This window comes from Parasteatoda tepidariorum, chromosome 10 (genome assembly GCF_982258835.1).
Source record: "Parasteatoda tepidariorum strain Cologne lab strain chromosome 10, Ptep-v5.0, whole genome shotgun sequence".
Taxonomy (NCBI): Eukaryota; Metazoa; Arthropoda; class Arachnida; order Araneae; family Theridiidae; genus Parasteatoda; species Parasteatoda tepidariorum.
In genome coordinates this window covers 12,133,723-12,160,128 of record NC_141764.1, presented here as the reverse complement: position 1 = coordinate 12,160,128, position 26,406 = coordinate 12,133,723, and the positions used below count along the sequence as shown (strand labels likewise).

The window sequence follows — 26,406 nt, the reverse complement described above, 5'->3', positions numbered from 1 at the left end:
CATTTGATCGAATAATTATTGCGGCTTTTGCATTCGTCTTTGTGTAGGATACGAGCGCTTTGTTGTATTCGTTGACCGCTTCGGCACTGGCGTCTTTCACAGGTACCGACGGTTCTACAACTGAGCCATCCAGAATTCCAACACAATCATTTAAGACGAATAAAGAGTTGATTTCTAATTTCCAGTCAGTCCAGTTGGACGAACCTTCCAACTTCGTGCACTGTATAAAGTTCTTTCCTTCCATCGCCAAACTGTTAATCCACAAAAATGAGCAAATCACTTCACCACTAACGTTAATGAAAAACGAAGTACTACTCACGATTTGGCATACAAAAGTTCATACACGTCGTCAAAAACAACTATCCACGCAGTAAAACGTTGCTAATAGCCCATAACCTGTTGTAAATATTAGCAAAATAAAGGTGACAGCTATTTTAAAATAGTATTTAATAAGAACTTAGAAACAAAAAGGAAAAGAACGATTAGAAAAAAATAAACTCGGAATATACAAGCAATAGAAGTTGCCAGATTACGAAAGTGCAACTCTACATGATAAACAAAAATAGCGCGAGGCTCGCTATAGCATGCTCGATTTATAACACCTAAAAATTCTTGCACATAGATAAAATGCATTTACGATGACAAATGCAAATTGCATGCAGTAAAAATGCTTCCTTAGTACTTTTAAGATCAGTTTGAAAGAGAGAATGACCGAAAAGAGGCAGCCGGAAATTGGGGGGATGTTGTTTATGTGGAAAAGACTTATAGTTTTCAGGTTTCGGTTTCGCAATGAGGAAATATGTAGTGTTTGAAAAATATTTTCAGGTTTGATAAATGAATTAGTTTTTATTGTACGCATGATTTTAGTTTTACAATCTATATTCTAGTAAATATAATACAATATTTTGTTTCTGTTGTATTAAAACCAGCATAACAGTGCCCAGAGATGGGCATTCGTCATTCAAAATAATGAATGAAAAATAACAAATAATTATTCAAATTTTTCCTGAATAATGAATAAAGATTTATTCATTAAGCAGAAATATTTTGAATAAATATTAAATTATTAATTAGTTTCAACCATTATTCTTCAGTAAAAAGTAAAGGAATAACTTCGCTGCTCAACAGAAAAGGGCGCTGAATGCTCTCATTGTCTTGTGATTAAATACAAATAAAAAGTACATAGTAATAAATTACATGTAATCATGTTTAAGTAGTCACAGTTATAAGTAATAACGATTTCTGATAAGCGATTACGATCGCTTGTAATTATAACAAAAAGCGATAACAGGAAATTATGGTTACAAAAGACCAATATCTTTGATTACAAGTACTAATCGTAATTACGTGTGTTCATTTGTATATACATGCAATGCACTTGCTTTAGTTTGTACTAGCATGGTGCTTGTATGTTCCACATAAGTGTGTACTATAAGTGTATGTTAATTGAACGTATGTTAATACATACATATCCAATGTATGCATGTACATACATTGCATATATACATGTGTATTATATTTGTATCGATTGAATGTATGTACAATATAAGTATGTCTAGTATATGTGCAATACAATGTATGTAAGTTCTCTAAATTTTTGCAAATTTAAGTATTACTACCACTAATAATGACTTTAGCAAGTTAAATAACAAATTCAAACTTTATTTAAAATTAATTCTCTGTTTTAATTGCTCTTTATCATTTTAATAATATTAAAATAAAAAATTATTTTCAGGTGTTTTTATAAAATGTTTGAGGGTTCAAATTTATTTTTTGTAACATGATGCAGCTTATGGATGGTGTTTTCAATAGAAATGTAAACAATAACAATCTTTACCTCGGCACCTACTCTAGTTCCGGTTAAAAAGTTTGTAGCTGCTTACTACATGTTATTTTGATAGGTGATGTTTTCAAATGGATAATTTTGTTTTCAATAAAAGAAATAAATTAGATAATTTCTGAGCTGAAATCTGCCATATTTCATAAGATATTAATGTTAATATGTAATTCTGGTGAGTTTGAAGTGAAAATTTGTTTTGGTTTTTTAGAGATATATTTTTGTATTTTAGAGATAAAGGTGACATGATTGCTAGATTTTGAATAACTCGCTTTTTTGGCAGTCTTGATATGGCCTCTTTCCGTAAGTTTATTACTGTTTGTTCTTGTTGCAAGCTGTGCACCATCTTACGTTACTGTTAACACTTTTAGCATTGTAAACACCAGTATTGTTAGCATTGTAAACACAAGTAATAAGTAATCAAATACATTGTTTGCAAGAATCTCAAAACACAATGATGCCAAATGGCTTTAAAATACAACGGAAAAAGTAACCCGGAAATTTAGGCTCTACCGAGCTTGCAGTGTTCCCTAGTGTAGAAAACACCATCCATAGAAATTTCTTTGATGTCCAAAAAACTTTTAATTTTATATGTTGAAATTATATTTGGGAATTTAAAATAAAATTATTAATAATATGTAAATATTTATTGTTTTTTTTATTATTTTATTTACTAATAGTTGAAAATGTTTTGAATTGTAAGGTTTAAAATTGGGCATGGGGTTATATTTCAATAAACAAATTTCATATTTAGGCGCAAATTTTTTTTTCATTCCCTTAAAAAATTCTCAAAATATAGTGAAATTCATAAAAATTAAAATTTTGATTAAGGAATCCAAACTTCGGACCGCTCTCTTGATCAAACTATGTGGGCCATATTTCCCATAGTGCAGCTATCTCCTATATTTTGGGGGTCTTAAATCCGCATCTGATGAAAAGAAAAAGCACATTTATTCGAAGAATGTATGTTATTCTGACGAATTTCGTATTTAAGAATATCACTTGTACTAATTAATTAACATATCTGAGGTCAATCTCTTGAACCATTAAGTTTGAGTCCCTGAACTTAAAAATCTGATTGTTTGACCAAAAGTTATTCAGGGTACTTTGTTATGATTACAGTTGTACTGAAAATTATGGCATGTTGTAATCATAAATACATATAATTGATTAGTGTAATTGACTATTTTAATCACGATTAAAACTGTAATTAAAATTATTATGCGTCGTAATCATAAATATGACGCATAAACGAGTATTTGGTTGCTGTATAAGAGAAATGTAATCGATTACATTTTTGCCCAATTCTGGTGCATACACTGTACCAATGTATGCATGCAGGCATATTCATACACTGTGGGTACCCATTTATGAAAGTAGATGCTATGTGTATTTGTATGTGCAGTGCATTTATGTACATATGTTTGTGTGTAATTCTATGTTTAAAATTTTTCATTTAATAAACCAAACAGTTCATTTACATATAAAATTTATGCATTGTTATAAAAGTTTACCAACAATTACCTACAATCCTGATTAAAATATAAACAAGCCCACTTGTTATTACACCTAATCACTCTGTAATTATATATATTTCAACATTTAAGAATATCTGTAAATGTTAGATTATATTTACAGTACAGAACTCTTTATCCGGAAATCAGAAAACCGGAACGAAATTCAATAAATTTTCCCGCAATTTTTAAGAAAAAAAATTTTATTTTCCTCATAAGATTTTAGGATTTTTCTTTCTTTTTTGAAAGATGTTTACCTTACCATCATTTCAGAAATAATCATTAGTGCATTACCTCATCGTTTTTTCTTATTTTTAAGATTATTTCCAAAATTTTTTTTTTTAGTTGGGTTTAACACTAAAAAAACGGCTTTTTATAGCGATTCAGAAAACCGGAAAAATCAGTTATCCGGAATAGCGATTGTCCCGATCGTTCTGGATAATCGGTTCTCTACTGTACTTAGAAATATAATTTCTTGTTATCGTAATTTATAATTGCAAGTAGTTGCAATGGCTTACAATCTCAGGGCTTGATTATTTGTAATCCTGATTACCTGTAATTCCTTCTTATAGAGATTTCAAATAATCATAATGGTTTAAAGTAAGAAATTATAATTATTTCTTGCTGTGATTACTTGTAATCATGATTACAAGCTGTTGATTACTAATCAATAATTATCTGTTTCAAATTACATTTGTAATCTGTTACTGTAATTGAAGTGCAAGCTGGAACGACATCTGACTATTACGTGATGCTTGCATTTTTCTCTGGTTATTTAAAATTTTATTCAGAGAAATTAGTCATGACTAAATTTTCATATGATTAATCCTTCTGAATAATTTTATTCTGAGCTAGTCATGAATAAAATTTCTGTGAATAATTCTGTGTTTGCTTCATTTTGTATTTTTTTTTTTTTTTAATTTTACTTATAATTGCTCCCACGATTGTCAATTGATATTTGGTGTCGCGTAGACTTTTTTTCTCCTGGATTCTAAGAGAAATTTTTTCCATCCATTCCATTTTTGTTCATATTTATTTTAAAATTTGTTTATTGTGGAAACATGCTTACAAATCATGATATTAATTCTATTTATTTATTTGCTTTCAGGAATTTAAGAACATGCAAGGATGAATTTTACTCTGCCCTACTTGATGTAATTTAAATTTTTGTTTTACGATGGAGTATTTTTCACTTTGTTCAAACATTAGCCAAGAGGAAAAGAAGAAATTTAATCTTGATTTTCAAGAAGTTGTTCGCAAAATCTCTGAATTAAATATGTATAATAATTCATTTGAGAATCCTTATGACAGATGTGCTTTCATGTATAAAAATGCTCCCTGCATCATTAGTTTTATCAAAGATTGTGTTGACAAATATTTGATTAAATGTCCTCTTGCAAAGGATGTGATTCTTAAATTGAAAGATCGTAAAAATTTGAATTTTATCTCATTTACTTTAGGTCCAGCTCTTGATTATTTGTCTTTTTGCTTGGCTCTCTCTAACAGTTTTCACATAAGTTTTATGCCTTCCTTTCAGAATCTGACAGTGATTTCTAACACAGCTCAGTGGAAACATGCATTGCAGTCGTTGGTGGAATCTCTAAAAGCGGGATTTCTACCATTTCCAATTTCTTCTCTTCCTAACACTTACAGTGTTAACCATAATCCCAATGTGTTATTTAATTTTAAGCATAAAGTTCTCGTAGGAAATGCTGATATTGTTTTCATGGTGAAGACTCTGAACTTTTCAAAACCGAATGAATTTGAAGAAAGAAAGGTTTATTTTCAGGTATAGCAATTTTATTACTTTATTTTATTTATTAAAAAAAATCTAAATTAACTTAAAACGTTAAAAAAGTTGTTGGTGCCAAGGCAGATCAAATCAGACTTTTAAAGAAAATTTGTTTTATGTATAAATTCAGAAAAAATTACTTATGATTATGTTATCTGTGTTAAATATGCTTTCCCCATATGTACCTCTTCGCACCAACTACAATCACCGAGGCACTTCTGAGATTTTAAATTTGCAAATATATTTTAATAAAATATGTGGTTTGCCTTTGAAATGGGGCTAAGAGTTATGCCATTCAGAGGTTGATACACTTCTGTGTTAATTTTTTTAGTAGTTTTTTTACCGAAGAAATCGCTAAAAATCAGCGATTGTTTTGGCGTAGGTACAGATAGAGAAATTTTATCCTGTAATGATAATATGAAAATATAATAAAAAATTTTATAAGAATATAATGAAATAAAAATTTCATTGCAATTTTTTGTTGAAATGCTCTTTGAATTTATTTAGACATTAGGTTTAGGTCTGTATAGTAAAACAAGTACTTGAGTTACCAGGATGCAGAGAAAAACTTTTTAATCTATTATGAGTACATAATCGATGGTCAGATCATGTTGTGGGGAATGGATGTTTAGACTACGGCAACCTTCATCTATTAAAAGGTACCCCACCATTGAATCCATGCACATGTCTTATATATTAGTGAATTGGTATTTAATAATCATAGTGGTAGTTACGCTACAATGCTCCACCACCAGAATTTTGCCGTATTTGTGCAAGATTGGATTTAAAATCGGTAAATATGCGGATGCAGAGTATAACGGTTTTGTTTATACCTATCAATTCAATTAATATTATTATGATGCTTTTTGAAATTTTTTGTTACGTTTTTGTCGGAGAAAATAGTATCTTCATTAAGTCATGTAAAATTCTTGGAATTAGTCATAGAAAGTCATGAATTTGAAAAGGTAGCAGATACCCTATGTATATATATATACAGTAGAGTGCCGATTATCCGAACCCTTATTATGCGAACATCCAATTATCTGAACTGTGTCTGAATTCTTTTTTTTTTTAAAGTTTAGAATACTTTTTAGCCTATCGACAATTTTTCTAAATTGAGAAAAATAAATAATACCCCCTACATCTGAAGACCATATTTAATTTACAACCTTTTTAGCAGTTTTCTTATAGTAGCCATACATACATGTATTGTGATACAGTTAAACCTACATACCCTTTTACAACAGAAAATTATCTTCCAAGAATGCAAGCTTCATTTTGATAGTCTACAATGGTTGGAATGCAGAAGGAGTTTATGAATTGATAAGTTCTGAAGTTCTATAATTGGGGAATGGATAGTTGTAACTTACGGTTAATAATTAGTGATTATAGTGCTTGGAATCTTAAATCTTGGAATAAAATTCTTAACAGAAAAACAAACGAAACTGAAGTTTCTGAACCAGTAGATCTTTTGGATGAAAATGATGAAATTGTTGCTGAAATTTTGAATGAAAATCGGAACTCTACAGACGAAGTGAAAGAAGTAGGTGATCAAGTTCAAGATAGTGAACCTTCTCATATAGAAGCATGCAATCCATTAGATTTCGCAATGAATTGACTAGAACTTCATAATGATGTTGATTTATTTAAAAAGAATAAGGGATAAATGGCTGCTAAAAAAACGTGTCTTCTTTGAGAGATCTTTGCTGGATTTCTTTTGCAATGGAAAAGAATGAAAAATGTTTCAAAATCAGTAATTGACAAAAAAATTATAAAAAACTGAAATATGCTAAAAATAATTCAAAATGAAATATTATTACAAATATATAAATATACAAATATTTAAAAATTGAAAAAGGAAAAAAAAAATTTAACCCGCCTGAGCTATTTTAGATAGTACTGCCAGTCCTGAGCCTACAAAAGGTGCAAAGGGAAGTTAATGCATAAATAATAATCATTTACACTAGATTTTAAACAACTTTCCAATTATCCGAATTTTTCATTATCCGAACCATGTTCGATCTCGAGCAGTTCGGATAATTGGCGCTCTACTGTATATATATATATGTAAAATGATGCAGTCGGACCGAGCAGGGAAACAGACACAGGATTTTAATTAAATCAGAGAAACTTTTATTTGATCATTCTTAGTTGAGTGGGAGCGAAGAAGTGATGTTCACTCCATCAGCAAACAGTCTTTCTGGTAGGGAAAATCTTGCAAAAAATCCTAAAATGTCTCTATTTAGGGAAAAGAGAGAAAACTCAGAAATTACAATTGGTTAATGAACTTGCTCGAGTGATTCCCACGGCTTAAAAGGGAAAAAAGATCTTTATTTAAATGTATGCATACTTTGGCTAAAAATAGATTTAGAAACAGGATGTGGCTTTTAAAAGTGTGAGAAAGTATTTCAAATAGAATAATTAATTAGTAATAAAGTAGGAGTTGTTTTATAGCAAAGAAACTAACATAAAAAGATTAATAAAAGGCTTTTTATGTTACATCCCCCCTCGCCGAAAAATTTTTAACTATTATCAAAAATTTTAAAATTTATCTTTTTGCAAAACTTTCCCTATGATGACACAATTAAAATAAAAAAAATCAAATTGCACTTTTAACAAGATTTCAAAGTAATATGAATTATAAAAAATACATATAAGTACACAATATAAAAAAAATTTCATGAAAGTCTCGAGAAAAAAAATTTGATGTAGCGCTACCATCAAAATGAAGTGTTAGATCTTCATTTTCAATAGTTTTTTGTGATTTAAGTTTTTTCAGTCCTTTTTGAAATCACAGTAAATAAAGTTATTACTCATACTAACACAATTAAAATAAACTTTCACTATAAGAAAATTTATAAAAACTTTCTTTAAAATGTAAATATTCAAAAACATGAAAATACAAGTGATATGAGATATACAAATACAAATTGACACTTTTTCCAAAAAAATTTTTCTTCAGGATTTGTACATCTTGAAAATAAAATGTATAAAAAAATTTTGACACAATGGTCTTTAATCTGAAATTTAGGATTTCAGTGTTGTTAGGGGAAAATTTTTGCTGGATTAGGGGCTGTATTCCCCAAATGGAGGAAAACAGTCCCTAGTCTCAACAATGATGTGCTGGAAGATCCTAGTTTCAATAGATGCTTAAGTTTAAACTTTTTTGGTTTTCACCACAGAGAGAAACTACCATCCCCCCATATCCTTTTAGATTGGGTAAACATTGAACTTGAAGAAGAAAATTTGAAAGGTCGGATCTTCCAGAAAAAAGGGGGCACTTGTTCATTGAACCATGTGTAATGTTGTCATATTTGGTGTTTTTAATTTATTTTAACAATGAAAAATCATTAAATTTAATATAAAATATAGTCAATTCCATTTAAATAATTACATGTTTTTTATTCGTGACATAATTTCAGTTTGTCAGGTGGGTGGTACCTTCGCAATTTTGATGTATGAACTATTTCTGAATTTTCTTTATTATGAATATTCTTTTTATTTATTTTATAATTAACATCAGAAATTTTTTCAAGAATTATATATGGACCGGAAAAAGTTGGGGTAAGTTTCCTAGTATTGGGGTATTTAAAATCTTCGTACATTACAGTATCATTTGGGGAAAATTCAATATGAGTGAATCTTGCATCATAATAAATTTTATTTTTTTCATGATATTGTTTTGTTCTTTCAACTGCAATTTTCCTTGCTTCTTCTACTGGTGGATAAATTTCTTCGGATAAAGGATGATTAAATGGGACTGTGCCAAACATTAAAAAAGCTGGTGGGAATTTAGTTACTGAATGTGGAGTTAAATTGTATTCTTCGGTTACTTCTTTTAATAATTTAGGCCAAGGAACTTTTTTAGAAGAATCATTAATTTTGCATTTTAATCGTGTTACAATGGTTTGTCCTAAACGTTCAACTTTTCCATTAGTTTCGGGTCTATGGGCTGTAGTTAACAATTGTTTGATTTTGCTATGTTTAAGAAATTTTTTAAAGTGGGAAGAAGTAAACGCGGCATTTCTATCACTCAAAATACTTTTAGGGGTTTGAATTTGAAAAATTTGGTGCAAAAAATTTACATAACTTTCTGTAGTTATTGATTTCGAAGCAAAAGACCACATATATCGAGTGTGATGATCAATTACTAAAGTTAAATATTTTTTAGTAGAATTGTAATAATTAAAACCACCTACACTATCGATTGCAATTATTTCAAAAGGTTTGTCAACTGGGGGCATTTCCTGAAGTAACCCAAATCTTTTCTGTCTAGGTTTTTTATTAATTTGACAAGTATGACAATGTTTGTTAAAATTTGTTATGTCCAAAGTAATATTTTCCCAATAGTAAACAGGTGTAAGTAAATTAATAGTTTTTTGAATTCCAGGATGGCCAAATTTTTTATGAGTAATTTCAAGTAATTTATGCCTTAAAGAAAATGGAACAACAATTTTGGTAAAACCCTTTTTACGTAAACACAAAACATTATCTATTTTAATAAAATTTCCAGTTAAATTATCATTTTGTTGGGCTTCGCGGATTTCATCTAATTGCAAAAGATGTGAAAAATGGCTTACATTATTTAAATCAACATTATTATTGTTTTCAATATTGTCAGGAATATCACGGGATAACATGTCAGCTTCAAAGTTTAAGGTGCCTTTTGTGTATTTTATATCATAATCATACATACTTAATAGTAAAGACCATCGGAACAATCTACCTTTCAGATTTTTAACATTTTTTAACCAAACTAAGGCCGCATGATCTGTATGTATGGTAAATTTATTTCCAAATAAATAATGATAAAATTTGTTTAATGCATCAACAATAGCAAGACATTCCAGTTCTGTGATAGCATAATTTTTCTCATAGTCTCTAAGAGAACGAGAATGGAATGCTATTGGATGTAAGACACCTGAAACATCTGGCTGTTTCAAAATTGCTCCAACACCACTTTGACTTGCGTCAACAAAAATATGACATGGTAATTTAGGATTAAATATTTTCAAAATTGGTTTACAAACTAAAGCATTTTTTAAAATTTCGAATGCTTCTTGACATTTGGGAGTCCAACACCAGGGTGTATTTTTCTTTAAGAGATTATTTAAAGGTGCTCTAAGTTTAGCATAACTATTTATAAATTTATTATACACATTTATTGAACCTAAAAATCGTTGAAGAGATTTAACATTAGTTGGAGGTTTCAAGTTTTTAATTGCTTCAATGTTGTTGTTATCAGGAGTTACTACACCATTAGATATTTCATACCCTAAAAATTGAATTTTAGTTTGCAAAAAAGAACATTTAGAAGCTTTTAATTTTAAGTTTTCAAATCTACATATTTCAAAAATTTCCTTTAGATGATTTATATGTTCTTCAAAATTATTAGAATAAATTATGATATCATCAAAATAATTAGCTGCAAATGAAACTTTATGTTTAGTGAGTATTCTACGTATTGTTCTTTGAAAAATACTAGGGGCGTTCTTCCACCCAAATGGCAATCTTAACCATTCGTATAACCCACTATTGGTGACAAAAGCAAGTTTTTCAGTGTCTTCAGGGTTGATTGGAATTTGCCAATAACCACTTACCATATCAAGTCTACTAAAATAAACACTGTTCCCTAATTTATCTATAAGAGTTTCTATAAGAGGTAATGGTTCTGCATCCGATTTAGTAATTTGATTTAATTTTCTGAAGTCTATACACAATCTACTTTTTTTATTTTCATCTTTTTTATAAGCTAGAGTTACTGGAGCAGAATAGGGAGAAGAACTTTCTTTAATTATATTATGCTTTAACAATTCTTCAATTTGTTTATCTATTTCCTCTTGTTGTTTTGGGGAAGTTTTGTATGCTCGTAAGGATACTGGTAAGTCTGATGTTAATCTTACCCTTTGAGGTTCAATTCTTATTGTCCCTACATCATATTTATCTTTAGCAAAAATATCTGAAAAATCTTCTAAAATTTCCTGAAGCTGGAAATTTTTTTCATCATCTTGAATTTGCATAATTCCGTCAACATGATTTTGACAATGCGGCCCCACATTATCACAATCAGTCTCAAGAACACTTGAAAATTCAAGATTATTTTCAGTTTTGCTATTTAAATCTTTATTTTTTATCCCATTTTTCTTATTTTTCCTTAAATTCACTTTGTTTACATTTTTATCTTTGTTTATTCTCACGTCCAAAATTTTATTTTCCATAACAAATTCTTCCTTCTGTTTATTTTTATTTGATTTAACATTTTTTCTCTTATTTCTACTTTTCTTATTTTTATTCTTAGCTTTATTTTCTTTGTTGGTATTTTTGTTGCAATCATTAACCTGGATTTCAGGAGAAATGTGTAAAGACAAGTTGCTTTTATAATCCAAAAAAGTGATCAGTTTTCTCTGATTTTGCATTACAACTCGTTCAACACAATCTATCACAAATTTAAACCCATTACATTCCTTTAAACCCAATATGGCATAAGGTAGATCAGTATTTAAAATATAAAATTCCACTGACCTAGCTATTTTTCCAATTTTTAAATTTAAAGTACAAGTTTGGTCAAGTTGCAAAATACCTTTTGTTTGTTTTACATTAACAAAGTTCTTTCTTTCTTTTAGGACATTAAGTTTTTCAAAAAGTTTAGTTGGGATGATATTTAAAGTACTACCTGTATCAATATTTAACAGGATAGTTTTATTTGTCAAAATCGGGTATTTGTCACTTTCATAGTTTTCATTTTTATTTTGTATGTATCCGGATACTATTAATTGTCAATTTCGTGGTTGGTCACTTTCTTGTTTATGCTGAGTTTGATTCTCAGCCATAAAAGAATTAGGTTTGTTTACACAATTTTGGCCCCAATGATAAGCATTGGTTATACCAAGCTTATCACAGTATTTACATGGCTTAGGAGGCAACTCCTGGGAAGCCTGGGCGAAATGACTAGTTTGTTGTTTATTTCTTTGAAACTTTTCATTTTGAATTCTAGGTCTAAATTGGGATTGTTGGTTATAACTTTGATTAGGCCGGGGGAAATTTTGATTTTGTCGAGGATTATAATTTGGATTACTTGAGTTGTTAAAGAATGGCCGCCTTGGTACTCAGCCTTGATATTGTGGTCTATACCCATTAAATTTAGACTCTGGTAATTTTTCAGTTTGGGGTAAGACCGTAGGTACATCATGAATTATTTTCGTAACAATAGTGAGCCATTCAATCGGGGTTTTAGGTTCCTTTAAAACCAAGAGTGCTTTAATTTGGGGAGGCAAACCTATAGATAGACCCTCAATTATATGATCATTACTTAAATTTATTTTTCGACCTAACTCTACCTTTTCGGTAAAATATTAATTTAGGTCTTTAGCTTGTCCAGAAAATTTTAAATTTTGAAAATCGTTAAAGCCAAAGGGAGGTGAAAAATAATGCTCTCTAAAAATTTCAATTATTTCTTGATATGAATTACAATTAAGACAGTTATTAATATACAATTTTAAAGCTGAACCTTTAATGAATTTTTGAAAATTTCTAACTTTCCATTCGTCATTACATTTAGCATCTAGAGTTTGTTTTTCGAAGTGTTTGAGCCAGGATGTGAATTGAACACCAATGTCCGGCTCAAAGACTAGTATGTCTGGTTTATCCTGTACACTTTGATCCATACTTAATTTTTGTAAATTATCACTCAATTCTTCTTCAGAATTATCTATATTGCTTTTGGCATTTTCATCCATTTTAAATTTGTAATTTTTGCCACTCCGTAAGGGCATTCAAATAACCAAAATAAATTTTAACAATTAAATATAGCATTTAGAAGTAAATTAAATCTCATAGTTGTTTATTTATCGTTACCTTACGATAAACACTAAAGCAAAATTTTTAAAAAAAATATTCAATTGATCATATATTACAACACATAATATAATCAAAACGAAACTAAATATCCTTTAACATTTTTATGCTAATAATATTAAATCAATTTAATAATATAATATTCCTCGAAGAATAAGTAAATTTCAATAATTATAAGTTTTTGAAAATGCATAAATAAACAATCAAAATAAGAACAATGAATAAAAATTAATAATCATGAAAAATTCATAATCATAAAAATTAATAATCATCACAATGAAATATCAAGAATGAGAGAAAAAAAAATTTCCGAATATAACCAAAATCTATTATTATTTTCGCTGTTCAAACACCACATATTTTGATAATCAAAAAATATTTGTAAATTATTATAAGCACGGATCGAAGTAAATTTTCATTATATGAATACCATTGAAGAATTTTCCATCGAGGATTATCACTAAACACTGGGAATCACTGCGCGCGAATCACTGTATTATCACTAAACTGTACACGCGAACAGAATCGTAGCCATTAAGATGAACTTCTGGAAATGTAGAATCGCTGTCACTTTGAAATAAGCAGGAACTCACAAATATGGAACAGATGGTCTTTAGAGGCATGGAATTTTCGAAAAGGGTAAACGAAACATTTTTTTTTTTTCTTTCTTAATGTTTTCTCCATAGTCGCACCATTCCAAGAGTAAACACGAGAAGAGTTAGTAGAAAAGGGGAATAAACCATCTTCTTCGTTAAGATGAGTCACTGACTAACGCCGAAATTGATAAATTTGCAGACTATGCTTTCAAGGTTCATCCAAATCCAATTAATTTCGCAGCATTGGCAATGAACTGCTAAGCATTCTCTGTGAAGTCTTCGATTCGTTCGTTAAAAGGCTCAAATCTTCCATCATAGTAGAAGTGTGTTCTTTTAGTTATTTTTTTTTTTATGTTTTGAAGAAGCATTTAATATTATCCTGTGCCCATTTCATCAGTTCTTAAAATCCTGCTCGGCTTGTAAAATGATGCAGTCGGACCGAGCAGGGAAACAGACACAGGATTTTAATTAAATCAGAGAAACTTTTATTTGATCATTCTTAGTTGAGTGGGAGCGAAGAAGTGATGTTTACTCCATCAGCAAACAGTCTTTCTGGTAGGGAAAATCTTGCAAAAAATCCTAAAATGTCTCTATTTAGGGAAAAGAGAGAAAACTCAGAAATTACAATTGGTTAATGAACTTGCTCGAGTGATTCCCACGGCTTAAAAGGGAAAAAAGATCTTTATTTAAATGTATGCATACTTTGGCTAAAAATAGATTTAGAAACAGGATGTGGCTTTTAAAAGTGTGAGAAAGTATTTCAAATAGAATAATTAATTAGTAATAAAGTAGGAGTTGTTTTATAGCAAAGAAACTAACATAAAAAGATTAATAAAAGGCTTTTTATGTTACATATATATATATATATATATATATCTAACCCAAAACTAATATATGATTTAAAATAAGTTAGTATTTTTTACATGTATGACACTTGTATTTTTATTTAATTTAAAATAATATACTTATGTTTCTATATTTCAGAATATAATTGCTGCAATGAAAATAAAGAGCTACTTATTTTGCATTGATACTAAACCAAGTGTTTCAGCCATGTTTGAAACTCTAAATCAGACACCAGGTAAATTAATTTATGCTCCTGTATTTAATAACTTTCAGATTGAGGAAAAATTCAAATTTCCTGAATCTCTTAAAGAAACTTATAGGTGTCTTCCAACTGTAATGGCACAAGGATGTTTTTTTGTATGGGAGAAGGCAGCATTGAATTTAACTGTGCCAGATTTATGGCCAACGAATTTGAGTAATTTGCTCCAAACAAGTACTTTGTTTAATAATAATAATAATACTGATGTTTTGCCTTCTTCTGTTGGAACAACCCAATATTCTGACATTGCTGAAAATGTTGAAAAAACTTTTAGTAGTGATGACCAATGCAAAAGCATAGCTTGCATTTCCAGTAAAAGAGATATCAGTGATGTAATTCACAATGCCTGGCCTGATAAACTTATTACTTTATACAGTGTTTTCAGTAGTAGAAAATGTGACAAAGATCTAGAAAACAATGCAAATTCAAATGTGAAATTGTCTGAACCATCTACAAATTTGGAAATGAATGCTTTTATGGAGCAAGATATTGAGTCAATTTTATCTGATATTTGTGAGACAATAGATTATGATCAGAACACCCTTTCAAAATTAAATATTGCACCTATATTATTTAAATCATTTTCTGATCTCTCTATTACAAAAGATAAACTGGCTTCTGATGAAAGTTGCTCAGCAAGTCCGCTTTCTTTTGATACATTTCCAGAGAAAATTGGAGATAAAAATAATATTCAGGACCAACGAACTGAAATGGTAAATGATAATGGATTTGGCCATAAACCCAAGTCTGTAATACCAAATCCTGATGTCAGATGCCAATCAGTTTTAGATGATTTGCCAAATATCACTGATAATACTTTCATAAAGAGTCGAATTGCATCAAATAAAAATGTGCCAAATGTTGCTCCTCTTCAATCTCTTAGTAATCTAGCTGAAATAGATGGAGATTTGTCAAATATTGCTCATCATTCATTTATGAGTAGCCAAAATGAGTTTAATAATACTCACCATCCTCTTATAAAAAGTCCAGTACCACGAACTAAAGATTTGACAAGTGCCATACAACACTCATCTGATAGAATAGAACCAATTAAACGAAATGGAGATTTGTCAACTTATGCTCATCAACCTATCATTGATTCTCCAACCGAACCGAATAGAGATATTTTTAAATTTCCATTTTTGACTTCTGAATATGTATCTGCTAATAATTCTGAAGGATATTTTACTAAAGAAATTTCTTCATTAGAAATTGCAGAATTGAATAGCAAGTCAATGCAGAATCAGCAAGTGAAATCTACTTCTGAATCCTTAAATGGTGCTTTAGTTTTCAGTAATTCTCCAACTTCTTTGAAAACAAAATCTAGAACTAGAAAACGAAAAATGAAAAAGTTGCAGAATGTCACTATGCAGTCTAGTAATATGAACAATAGCAAATATCTTTTAAACACTCCTCTTTATTCCAGTGTGTTGAGGGCATCAACTTCAAATACTACAACAAGTTCCTCTTTGGGTTTGAATGAAGGTTTTAATGCAGAGTCTGTTGGTTTAACACTAACTGGAAAAGGACTAATTAATGAGCCCTATAACTCTGGCCCTATAAAAAATGGATTTGATTTTATGGATGATGACAAAACCTCGAGCTGTTCTAGTATAAATGCTTGTCGAAGTTCTTTAAAGCACCAAAAAAATGATAAGTTTGAGCAAACTGCTTCTGTTTCTCAAAGGTTACAAAAATCTGTTTATAGTAACACTAAGGTAAAGAATAATGATCCAACTAATTCTTCTGAGATTCGACTTTTGACTAACAGAATTAAATCACTCATCAGTGAGTTTGATCAAATAACCAGTCTAAATCAAAATGATACTACTCTCAGAAGAAACATAGCAATAGCGCCCTGTCATAGTCATCTATGTAAGGCCAATTCATCATGCAAAAATGCTGTTAGTAATGATCTCTTCAACCTCAGTAAAACTTCAAGTATATCAAATGGTCCTCCTAATTTAAGTGAAAATGCAGAAAATGAAAATTCAAAATTGGAGGCGGAGGAATTTCAGTCTTCCTCGTGTTGTACACCACAATTACCTTCGTGCTGCTTATCCCAAAGCAGTTGCCACCAATGCTGTAGGTGTCAAAAATTGCGTGGGTGTGTGTGTCTTCTCTCTCCAAATTGTCCCCTTCATGGTTGTTTTCACTGCGTAAATTATGCTCCTTCATGTGATCCGGCATGCTCCAGAGCATCTCAATGTAAACAAGCATGTTCCAGAGCTTCCTTGCACGAACAAGCAAGCCCAACAGTTCCAAATATTGTGATACCATTACAAAATGTTACTCCTGATACTCTTGCTCAAATTTTAGCTGCTTTAAAGGTCACTAATTTAGACTCTTAAAAGTAGATAAGAGCGTGCTGAGCTTAAAAAATCAGGGGTTAATTCTTTCTATTGTTGCCGTCCAATAAGCAATCAGTCATCACAGTGAAGTTAACTAATCTTATAGTCAAACATAGATATTATCAGCAACTTTTTTCCAAACTAGAATTATATTAGTTCTGAAGTTTGTTGCTTCTTTTAACACAGAAACAACTGTGCTTGTTACATAATAAAACTGATTAAACCCCTTTCCTGGCTTTGAATATCAACATAAGTTGTGGCAAATATTTACCTAGAAAATGAGAGTTGTGTTTCTAATTATCCTAATTTTTGTTTCTCAGAAAATTGTTGCATATTTTTTTCATTTAAAGTTAAAAAAAAATTTAGTATGTAAAATTATTTTTTTAAATTTTACTTTTGATTATTTTCTTTTCTTAATCAAATTTACTTTTTATCAAAAGTTTTTTTTTTTATCAAGAATAAAAAATTTAAGTACATTTTTATCTGAATTTCATGATAGATTTCTTTTTCTGAATTTCTGCATAGATTTCTTTTTAAGAATGACAATAAAAACTTGATAAAATTACTATTTTGTAAAGATTTACTTAATGTAGATCTACTTAATGTAATGTTTAATTATATGTAGATTTTGTAAAGATCTACTGAAATGCAATAGTCTTTAGTTTTTAAAGAGTGATCAAAATGCTTTTTATATAACATGTATTTCACTATTTATCACTTTTGACACCCAATAATATTCTTATGTGAAATTGGTCTTCTTACAAAGTGAGACTTGTTGATTGTTAATTTGTAAAGTTGATTGTTATTTTTATAAAGATAATCTAATTATACACAGTAAAAACTATACTACTTACTGTAATACTACTTAAATAATGCATAACATTCAAAGAATGTTAAAATTATTTTTGATATAATTTTCGGATTTTACTACTACGTACTACATATTGTTTTTGCTATTACCTATTGCTACGTACTACCTACTGGTCTCTCTGCACATAAGAGAGACAAACAATTTTACAGAATTTACTCAAAAAATTTGCTATCACTTATAGATTTAAAAGTGAATTGTTAAAATTATTTTTTGTGACAGTTATTCTTTGTTAATGGTTCTTATGATTTATCTTGGGTTCATTTTGAACAAAGTATGTTGTTACAGGAGCTTGGAAACAGAGAAATACTATAAAATTAGGCTTCATACTTATAGATATTTTATATGCTATGACATGTTCGTAATATATCAGTTTAAAAAAAAAAGCGAGTGTTTCATTTGAAGTTTTTCATTGATTTAAAAATGTGTTAAATAAAATTCATTTCATTTGTTGTTAATAGATTTGAAGGAATAAGAAACATTTTCATGTTAACTTTCTTTGGGAATAAAACTTATTATAAATAGTGTTGAAACAAGAATAATTTTTTAAAAGTCTTTTTTTTATATACAAAAAAAAACCCTTTAATTTTAGTCTGTATGTGAGTGACACAGTAGTAGAGATGAATTTGTCAACATGTACTTTTGTTTTATATGTATATTTTCTTTATATTTTGAATGTCTACCACACATTTGGCACTCATATGTCCTCCTGGTACTTAATGGGCAATACTTTTGTTGTTTTTTTTGTGGGCACTTTATAAGTGGATCAACACCACCATAACAACATAAGAAAGACACAACAGACAGAGAAACTGCATCTGTGCCCTAAGGGGGATTCAATCATGGGACCTTTTTTGACATGAGGTCAGCTCCTTGATCACCAGACAACTGGGCGGCATGTAAATAAAAATACATTTACATCACAAGACTTGCAATCTAGCAATTATTGTGGTTAAGAGAATAAATCAATTCTAATAAAAATGTAAATTAGTGGAAAATATAATAAATAATTATCTCTTAAATAATCAATATGTTATTCTTTAAACAGGGATTTCACACTTAACCTGTAGTTAAATTGCAGGCCTTTTTAGGAACATTTTAAAGCCATTCAAATCTGGACATATTGAAAATCTAGTTGTATGTTATAGTAAATAATCACCACCTATTCTTTTTTTTTAAAGATAATTAGAAATATAATTGTTATAGCTAATTGAAATGTTTTTTTTTTAATGTAACTTTTAATAAATAAATTTTATTAAATGTTATTTTTTGTTTTAGTTTCTTCAAATTTATGTAATCAAAAGAAGTTACATGTAACGATTTTACATTTATTCTAAAAAGGTTCTGTTCTGAAAGAGTGTAGCAGTATCCTAATTTCTGAAAAATATTTTAATGCTACATAAAATTAAATGCTTTCAGGTTGATTGGGCAAAAGTTAGTTCTTTTAAAAAAATTTTTTTATCAAATATAGTACTAAAAGAAGAAGAAAAATGTCAATTACAGGTAACTGAAAACTGTGAACTTAGTGCTCAACATGTGACAAAGAATTAAAAATCCTTAAATAAAAATTTGAAAGTTTCTTCAGTTTCAAGTAATGATAGCTTAATTCCATAATGAATTTGAACAGAAACTAGTTCAAAAGATCATATTATATGTAAGATTTTTTTTTCTTTTAAAAAGTACTCTTTGCATATATATATTAAAAGTTCAAATATTTTTATTCTTTATATATATATAAAAAAAAATATGTATCAAATTTAATATTAAAAATCTAGACATTGTAATAAATCTAACTAAAAAATTTAAATTAGAGATAACAGTAAACATTTTGAAGAACAAATCATTTTGAACACGTATAGTTTGTAAATAATTATAGAACAATCTTAGAAATTAAAAAAAAAAAGAATTTATACTCTTTGCAAACTAGGGCTTAAGTTTATTTATTTGAAAGAAGTTATAATTTTCTATAACCTGCATAATTTATAATATTTGTATATTTCCGTTTTAATATACATTTTTATAAATAGAAGCTTAATTAAATATTTAGCTAAATAAGACACAAAAATGTTGAGACTAAATTCTGACAAAAAAAAGTGAATAATTAAAAAAAATAGCTGTATTAAGCTGAATTAAACATAGCTGTAAAAACTATAAAACAATGGAAGTTAAAATAAAAATAGTATCTGTTTTTTTTGGTAATAATTTGGTTTTCGGTAATAATTTGTTTTTTAATATTTTGCTTTTACTAACCTAAAAATTCATAATTGAAATGAGTAACTTCACTATTAATTGCAGTGTTAAAATTTTCAGGGTATCTGCTACATTTTAGATTTTTAAATTCATGATTTTACGAGGCTACTATTTTCTCCTATAAAAACACAATAGTAAATTTAAAAAAGCATTATAATAACATTAATTGAAATTATAGGTGTAACCAAAACTGTTATACTCTGCATCTTCATATTTATAGATTTTTAATTTAAAAAACAGAGGAAAGAAAGATTCGAAGCAATAAAATAGCTCAAAAGTAATTTATTTTCTTTTTTCCGCAGAATTATATTAAGATACTTTTCTTGTTCAAGGGAAAGGAAAGAAATATTTCTGATTTTTCCGTTCTCATTTCGAAAAAAAATAATTCGCCAATCACTGGCTTGCTTCAGCTAGAATTTTAAAATGTTAAAATAAATAATAAAAATTTTGAAATCACAGAAGTTTAAAAGATAATTTGCTCTAGAAATGAATTTTTTTTTTATTTTTCACTTTTTGAAAGAACAGAATTTTTAAAGAACATGATAAAAACATTTTATATTTTAATGAAATAGGACTGTGTTTGTTACAAATTCAGATATTTGGAACACCAAGAATTTGGGGGAGGGGTAAATTCCAGTTTAATAATTACATTTTTTGGCCACCTAAATTCATGACTTTTTTTTAAAAAAAATAGTTAAAATCATGACATTTCACGACAAATTTTGTTCAATACCAAAATTCATTACTTTCCAGGTGCTCGGATACCCTGTATTTTCTTACTCTTAAACTGATGTGATATTTGACTTCATTTTTTTAAAAATGCTCTATGTTTTCATATACATTTTGATATTATTAGTATCATATTTATTTCTAAGTTACTTTTACTGTTTGTCTAGCATTTTTCTAAATTATCAATTAGTGTATCAATTACTTTGTACTTAAAATTGTATAATTATATTGTATTAAAAATTAACATAAATTAATTCAATAACCTTAAAATTAAATATTTTCCTCTGTACAAATTGATAAATCTTCATTTACACTAAATTTTTTTAATTCTCTTCTACAAGTATGAAATTAATCATATTTTTTGTGATTTAAATAAATAAAAAAAATATTAAAACTTGTTGTGGAAAGTTAATTAAATTTTAGCAATGTGTTTTTTAGCACTTTAATTACCATTTTTACTACTCTTGACTTCTTACTACTCTGTTTTCACTGATACAAAAATAAGGTTTATTGATGTAGTTGTGATTACTTCAAATTTGCAATTATTAATCGAAACCACTTTTTACCATTTGAAAAGAATATTCACTACTTATTTATTAGTTGTATAAAAGTTATTTAATCATTCTATAGAAAGCTTTTAAAAAATATTATCATTTTAATACAGTCTTTAAAAGAATGCCTATCAAATAATATTTTTTAATTAATGTAATTAGTATTTGTCATAATTATTTTTTATTCTGGTTTTTTGCTAAATGTGTTACAATTAACTTTTTTTAAAAAAAATATTCAAAAAATTGTTGATAAAATTATTTGTCACATAATGTATTGCTAATAAATGCTTTCTTATAATTCCTTATAATGCTTTCTTATTACTCCAATAAAATTATGCAACACTCAAAAATTATGAAACATAAAATTCAGTGTATAACTAATTTTAAAAATTGGACAGTAAATAATCCATCGAAGAAATTGATTGATGACAGTTTAATGAAATACACTGAAGAGTCATTCAATTATAAGAAGAAATAACTCAATAATATGAATTGTATAATGAAATAACTCAATAATATTAATAGATTGAGAATTGGTACTCTTCCATTTTGCCATCGCAAGTAATTTTGACTATTTTATCTACTTATTTAAAAAAAATTTAAATAAACATCAAATAAAACAGTTGAATTTACTTAAATATAAAAAATAAAAGAACGGTTGAATTTACTTACACCTAATAAGTTTGCATTGGCGACTATATTGCATGCATCAGTGAAATGGAAAAGTACCAAGTTGTAGTTCAACAAAAGAACAGTAGCATATGATTCATAACCCTGAGGCAGAATTTTTTCGAGCTTTTTACGACAACTTCCCTACCATTAATATTTTTCTTTAAGATACTTTTAATTATAATAATTACTAATTTGAAGTATCAGAAACGTTGTATTTACAACATAAAGTATAGAATAAAAATTTTTAATTGTAAAAGTAATATTTTTTTAAATTTTAATATTATAGGCGCTTTCTTGCATTTTGTAAGGCGGAAAAACGCACTAATTATTTCCTCTTTCAAATTATACAGAAAGGAAAGCCAAAAATTTTCCCTTCCCAAATAAAAACTTCTTCTGCAAAAACTCTTTATCGTTCTGCGCCTATTTCGCCGCAATTCTGCCACCGGGATCTATAATCACAGTGGCACACATCACAATGATAACTTTACACATTAAAAAAATTTAAGAATTAAAACAAGTAAAATAATAACTAAAATAATTGGAATAAATGCATATTGTAAAAGTTTCAAAATTTTTGGGTTTATTTCACATGCCTGTAAATAAAGATTTTAAGTAGGTAGCTAGAAATAACATAAACAAGTACAACAAATTTAATATTAAGTAATGAGATTTGACACTAAACCGTGTTGATCTTAAGCATAACATCGAGAAGACTATTTGTCTGTATGGAAAAACCTGATTTTTATTCACGCTGTTTTGAATAAAAGGGTATAATTTAAATGACAAATTTTTTTCGATCACAATTCAGTTTTAAGTATATTCTCCAAAATATACTTTGAAAAATAATAGCTCTCTTTCTATATATATATATTAATATATCAAACTATTTACAAATATTTCTTTGGCACGATAGCTAGAGTAGTAAAACTTCAACAATAGTAACATTATAAAATGTCAACAAGGGTAACTAGAACACTTAATTTTGACTGAAATTAAATATCTAGTTGCTAAGTAACATTTTGTGTTTCTGTTTACAAAAAACATTTTTTCAGTAAAAATTGTCTTATTTAATCATTTTTATATAAAAAAAATTAAGTTCTTTAGAAACAGTTGATATGTTTTTTAAACCCTGAATTTTGCACTTTTTCAAAATGTCACTTGGTATCTTCTTCCTCTAAGTTCTTCAACGAAAGAAAGAAATATTATCTTCATCTTTAAAGACTTCGATTTTGGTTTTAAGCTCTAATAAATGTTTGTGTAGATGTTTACTCTTTTCCAAATATTCTGCTTTTTCTTTTTCAAATTCTTGAGTAAGCTCTTCAATTTCTAGATCTTGGATAAGATCATAATTAACAGTATCACTACTCTTGTTATTTTCAGTATGTAGTACTGAATATTGTCTTGGCACAGTATCAAGCATATTTGGCAAATAAGGTCTAGAATAGTTAACCATGGATATTTCTTGTAGTTTTTCTTTGGCATTTTTTTCTGACAATTGAGCTTTAATAAGCTCTACTTTTAATTTTTCTGCTTCTTGGGCTTTGTGTTCAGATTCTTGCACCATTTTAGTAACTAGAAGTTCAGCTTCATGCACTTTTATCTCCATCAACTTTTTCTCTTCTTCTGTTTTTATGGCACTGAATTTAATGCGACGTATTTCAGCTTTAGGATCTGAAGCTTTCCGCGTTAGCAACATAGCTTCTTCTTCGACAATCCGAGCTTTTTCGGCCAGTAATTCAGCAGTCTCTTCAGACCTTCTCAGTGCTTCAAGAGCTACCCTAGCTTCTTCTTGCACATGGATCATTCGTTGTTGCAAATCTGCTTTCTCTTTTTCGACTTCCTCTCTCAGTTGCTTTTCAAGAGCAAGTTTATTTCTTTCGATTTGTCTACGGTCCCTCTCCTCCTTCGCTTGAGCTTTCATTTGTTGAATTTCCATCGAGTCGGGTTTACGACGGCACATAAAAAGGTAATGATTGCCAATACAAAGATCGAGTATTAACTTATTTATTCGAGTTTTAGAAGCATAAAATTGAAATGACGGCATGCTTTTATCAGCTGACTTTAACGTAAATTTTTTATTATCAAACGAAATATTTCGAATTTCACTCCATGGAAATGTTGACTTAGGTGATAGTTTGTTTGCTTTCTCGTAAATATTTAAGCCCAGGGCCGTAACTCCTATCCATAACTCACTTTCTTTGTTACAAATAGGAAAAAAGGTGACACCACACATATCGAGATCTTGCGCTATTTTTAAATATTCTAATTCTGCCTCATCACGAGCTGTACCCCTGTGATCTGCATACAAGGATTTAATACGCTCTTCCCACATTTCCGGAGTCATCTCGTATTTGTTGATAACTCTTTGAGGAAGGAGATCCTCGTTAATTAGTATTCCCGGTTTGTAAGAAGCTTCGTCGTAATCTCCGTACTTGGCTTGTACCGCGTAGGATGCCAGCAGTACAGATGCTTCGGGTTGACAATAAATGTCCATATTCAAAACAGCTTGTTTAACTTGCAAGAAAAAGAGATGCTGGGTGATTTCCTGCAATAATTCTTCCGCCATGTCTTCTGGATAGAACTTAGCCAAAAATAGAAAATTAACGGGCATTTTCTTGGGAATTTCTTGAGCTCTCACTTTTTTATCTAATTTTAACCATGCCACAAATCCTTCACTGTCAATGTATTGTAAGCCGAAATACCAAACCTCTCTTAATCCAATCGTTCGGCAAACTAAATCGAACAAATCTCTTCCTGTTGCTTTTAAATCTAAATGAAATTCAAGTTCAGCATCCATGGTAGTAACACATACAGGAAAAACCTTTCCTGAAGATTTCTTGCTTTTTCCAAATGGCATTGGGGGAGTTAAAAGTATATATTTGGCTATGGAATATAATTACAAATAATATTTATTCATGGCTATGCGCAGGCTCTAATCAACAATTAATAATATATGAGGCTTTTAAGCGAATCTATAATTTTGACTCGCATGTGATTCAGCAGATAAATTTATATCTTGAGCAACTTAGGAATTTAATTCAAATCTTTAACTGAAATAGAAAAAAAAAAATGTTCATGGCACTTTTTAATTCAGCACAATATGGAATGTTGAATAAATACTTCAATTGAAGAATGTATTTTTTCCCACAAATAATCGTGCCTTTATTGATGAATACATTTATCACTTATCTTCTATGATCTCATATTTAGTTTTTAATGACTAAGAAATCATAATCATACATTCGTATCATCGTACCAGTTCATTATTAAATATATTTGTTTTTCGGAAAAAGAAAGAGTCATTTTATATTAACCATAAATCAGAGAGCATTATTTCAGATAAAACAGCGTTTCATGAACATTCAATATAAAATTTGATTTTACCATGGCTAAAAATAATAAAGGCTCTATGATTAGAGATAAAGCGGAAACATGTTCGACAGCGATTGCATCATTTGAGTTGTTTATTTACATCAATCATCATATAAATGATATCTGATTTGTTGGGAGAAGTACATGGTTCGATGCTCGTTTGTAACCTTTATGAAATTATAAGGTTATTCCGTAGATGCTTAAATTCAGCAAACGTAGGCAGTCAAAATCGTTTGTCGTGAATATGTTGATACCGCTTGAATTCTCTGCTAATTTTTAATCTAATAAAATTCTAAGTATGTAACTTTAAAATAAGTAATAGTTCGTGTAACGTAAAAGTAAACTGTCGCAAAATTAACTGAAAAAAAACGGGCGGAAAAGAATATTGTTCGTAGTAGTTGTTCCGTTTTTCTGTCGAATATTTGTGTAGAAAAAAAAAGGAAGTTCGGTTTCGATTCGTAGTTCAAGGCTGATAAATATTATCTCTTAAGAAATAACTTAATTGGCAGTTTTGTATGTTTTTTAATATTTTACTACTTATTCATCTTCAAGATATGTACTTTGGACGGAAGAAAAAGGAGTAGCACATTATGTAAAATAAGAACTGAATAGTATAAAATTTATTTGTATTAATAACAAGATTTAGTTTTGTGCTTTTTCTTTTATGCGTTCAATTTACCTTTAATGATAATATTAAGGCACGAACGTGTTATAAAAAATAGTATGAATATTGTGAGCAGATTCTTTTTTAACACAAAATAAGCTTTAAGAAACCAGAATTAAAAATTATTTTTATATTTACACATACCTTAATCGACCTTATAAAATTAATCCGCTATTGCATTTTTTCATCTTTTAACCCTAAATAGCTTTATAAAAAGTGATTTTTAAATACAAGTGTTAAAAAATCTATAG

The 26,406-nt window shown here is 28.7% G+C and overlaps 1 protein-coding gene and 1 pseudogene across 10 annotated transcripts; one reads left to right on the top strand and one right to left on the bottom strand.

The window, feature by feature from the left end:
• Positions 1–696: 696 nt before the first annotated feature.
• Positions 697–21,752, top strand: LOC107453934 (uncharacterized). 9 transcript variants are annotated; one of them, XM_087153829.1, is made up of 4 exons: positions 697–825; positions 4,460–4,505; positions 4,889–5,140; positions 14,578–21,752. In XM_087153829.1, the coding sequence occupies exons 3-4, from the start codon at positions 5,078–5,080 to the stop codon at positions 17,047–17,049; spliced, it is 2,535 nt and encodes an 844-aa protein (XP_087009955.1). In that variant the 5' UTR covers positions 697–825; positions 4,460–4,505; positions 4,889–5,077; the 3' UTR covers positions 17,050–21,752. The 9 variants fall into 9 exon arrangements, with proteins under 9 accessions (XP_087009955.1, XP_087009949.1, XP_087009956.1 ...); XM_087153830.1 differs by having other exon boundaries at positions 726–851; XM_087153825.1 differs by adding an exon at positions 2,070–2,140 and having other exon boundaries at positions 732–825; positions 4,460–5,140.
• A 113-nt stretch (positions 21,753–21,865) lies between these two features.
• Positions 21,866–25,620, bottom strand: LOC107453930 (merlin pseudogene; annotated as a pseudogene). The gene has a single exon (XR_015429919.1). The product of XR_015429919.1 is annotated as a merlin pseudogene (transcript).
• Between the last annotated feature and the right edge of the window lie 786 nt (positions 25,621–26,406).

Coding starts and splice junctions, on each gene's coding strand:
- LOC107453934 (XM_087153823.1), top strand. CDS start 4,529: ATGGAGTATTTTTCACTTTGTTCAAACATTAGCCAAGAGGAAAAGAAG. Junction 5,141..14,577: donor AAAGAAAGGTTTATTTTCAG/GTATAGCAATTT, acceptor TCTATATTTCAG/AATATAATTGCTGCAATGAA.